The sequence below is a fragment of the Gavialis gangeticus genome, unplaced genomic scaffold, assembly GCF_001723915.1.
Source record: "Gavialis gangeticus isolate Ggan-Ray unplaced genomic scaffold, GavGan_comp1, whole genome shotgun sequence".
Taxonomy (NCBI): domain Eukaryota; kingdom Metazoa; phylum Chordata; order Crocodylia; family Gavialidae; genus Gavialis; species Gavialis gangeticus.
Genome location: NW_017729032.1, coordinates 1,351,050 through 1,353,148, shown reverse-complemented (window position 1 = coordinate 1,353,148; position 2,099 = coordinate 1,351,050). Strand labels below are relative to the sequence as shown.

Below are 2,099 nucleotides of genomic sequence, written 5' to 3'. Positions count from 1 at the left end.
CCAGGGCAGGCATGTGCACCCCATGACGGCACCCGCTCCCCGCAGGCCCCTTCGTGGCGGTGCTGTTCAGCAAGCTGGAGAACATGCTGCACAACTCCCTGTACGTCAACGTGCTGCTGACGGGGCTGGTGGCCCAGCTGGCCTGCTACCCCCAGCCCCTGCTGCGCTCCTTCCTGCTCAATGCCAACATGGTCTTCCAGCCCAGCGTCAAGTCCCTGCTGCAGGTACCGTGGGGCCAGCTGTGCCGCGCCGCGCTGCAGGGGAGGGCGGGGGGGTCCGGCAGTGCGAGGCCTGACGCTGTCCCCCACGCCTGGCAGGTGCTGGGCTCGGTGAAGAACAAGATCGAGAGCTTCGCAGCCGGACAGGACGACTTCCCCGCGCTGCTGCTCAAGGCCAAGAAGTACCTGATCGCCCGTGGCAAGCTGGACTGGGGGGACACCCCCAATGCCGCCCCCGCCCTGCGCCGCTCCGACACTCTTGGTGAGCCCGGCTGGGGCGGGGGGCTGCGGGTATCAGTGCTGCTAGCTTTGGACCTGGGTGGGGAGGGAGGAGAGTCCCCAGGGGGGCGCCCCACTGTGGCCCGGCTGCATGCCCTGGCACGCAACACGCATGATGGCGCGGTGCAGTGTGTGCGTATGCCCGTGTATGTGCGCGTGTGTGCAAGCGAGCGCGTCCGCGTACGTGTATGAAGTCGCAGGCGTGCGCTTGCACGCACGCTTGTGCGCGTGCGCACGTGCTTTGTGCGTGTCCACGTTCATGCACGGACACGGGTGCGTACGCGCGGCGCCCGGCCCCACCTGACGCCCCCCGTTCCCGCTCTGCCCGCAGTGAAGAGCCGGAAGCCGTCGCTGGGGGAGCTGCTGCTGCGGCACACGCAGAGCCCGACGCGGGCGCGAGCCGCGGCGCAGCTGGCGCTGCAGCAGGTGCGGGAGGGCCCGGTGCTGCAGGTGCTGGCGGGCGCCGGGCTGTTCCGCGGCGCAGCCGAGAAGCAGGGCGAGGCGCTGCGGGTCAAGAACGCCGTCTACTGCGCCGTCGTCTTCACGGAGTTCCTCAAGGAGCTGGCGGCGATCGCCCAGGCCCACGCCGTCACCTCGCCCTTCCTGCTGGAGCCGCCCGAGGAGTGACTGGCCGTGGCCGTGGCGGCCCGGGGGCCGGGGGTGGGGGCCGCGCGGTCGGCCCTCCCTTTCTCCCCCCCGGCAGCGCCTCTTTTTAACTTGCCGCCAGGACACCACGGACCTTTTTAATTTATTGGGATGAATGTTCGCGGAGGGCGCGGTGCAATACGGCCGCGGCCCCTTCCTGCCCCTCCCAGGCCTGATGCTGGCCGGAGCCCACGAGTGCTTGCCCCCCCCACCGGCCAGGCCGAGCGGAGCCCAGCCACGGGCATGGTGCACTCCCTGCCCGGCCGGAGCTGGGGACCGCAGGGGCCAGGGGAGTAGGGCCAGGCCATGAGCGGGCTCAGGACTCCTGGGTCCTCTCCCTGCCCTGCAGCCGTGCCCCTGCCTCGGTTTCCCCGTCGGTGGGGGCCACGGCCCCTCCACCTGGGGCGTGAGTGAGAAGCCGGCATCGTTTCCCCCCCGGCGCTGGGGGGGACCGGGCACAGGGACCTGGTTGGGCCCTGGGGGCTGTCAGGGGGGCCCGGCTACAGGCCAGGGACGGGCTGGGCTCTGCCCGGTCCCAGGGGCGCCTGCCCCTATCACCTCTAGGCAATCAGCAGCTGCCCCTGGGTCCTGCATGGGGGTGGTGTGGTGGGGCCCGTCTGTACCCTCCCCTGGGGAATAAAGGACCTGCTTGGAGGCAGCCACACGCCTGGGTCTCGGTCTGCTCCGAGGGAGGCCCGGGGGCGAGAGCTGGGGGTGGGGGCGTGTGACCGCGTGCCGGCGTCCCGTGTTAGTGTGGCCTATGAGGGGGGCCCTTCCCACAGGACACGGACGCGGCGTCGTGTGATGTTGGCCTGTATTTTGGTGCCCGTCCTAGTGCCACGAGGGCTCAGGGGTCGCTGTCGGAGTCGGCGGCCAGGCTCTGCAGCAGGGGCAGCGACATGGAGTGCCGGTCAGGCTCCCTGCGGCGCCGGCGTGGCCACCAGGTCCGTGGCCGGG

General features: G+C 71.1%; 1 protein-coding gene across 1 annotated transcript in view; it reads left to right on the top strand.

Annotated features, from left to right (window-relative positions):
• FAM160A2 (family with sequence similarity 160 member A2) overlaps nucleotides 1–1,804 on the top strand; it is a gene marked incomplete at its 5' end in the record, with an annotated part of 17,030 nt that extends 15,226 nt beyond the window's left edge. Inside the window, 3 exons of the mRNA XM_019523751.1 lie at nucleotides 38–224; nucleotides 318–480; nucleotides 829–1,804. Of these exons, the coding sequence (XP_019379296.1) occupies nucleotides 38–224; nucleotides 318–480; nucleotides 829–1,124 (646 nt within the window). The remainder of the gene's footprint in view (nucleotides 1–37; nucleotides 225–317; nucleotides 481–828) is intronic.
• Between the last annotated feature and the right edge of the window lie 295 nt (nucleotides 1,805–2,099).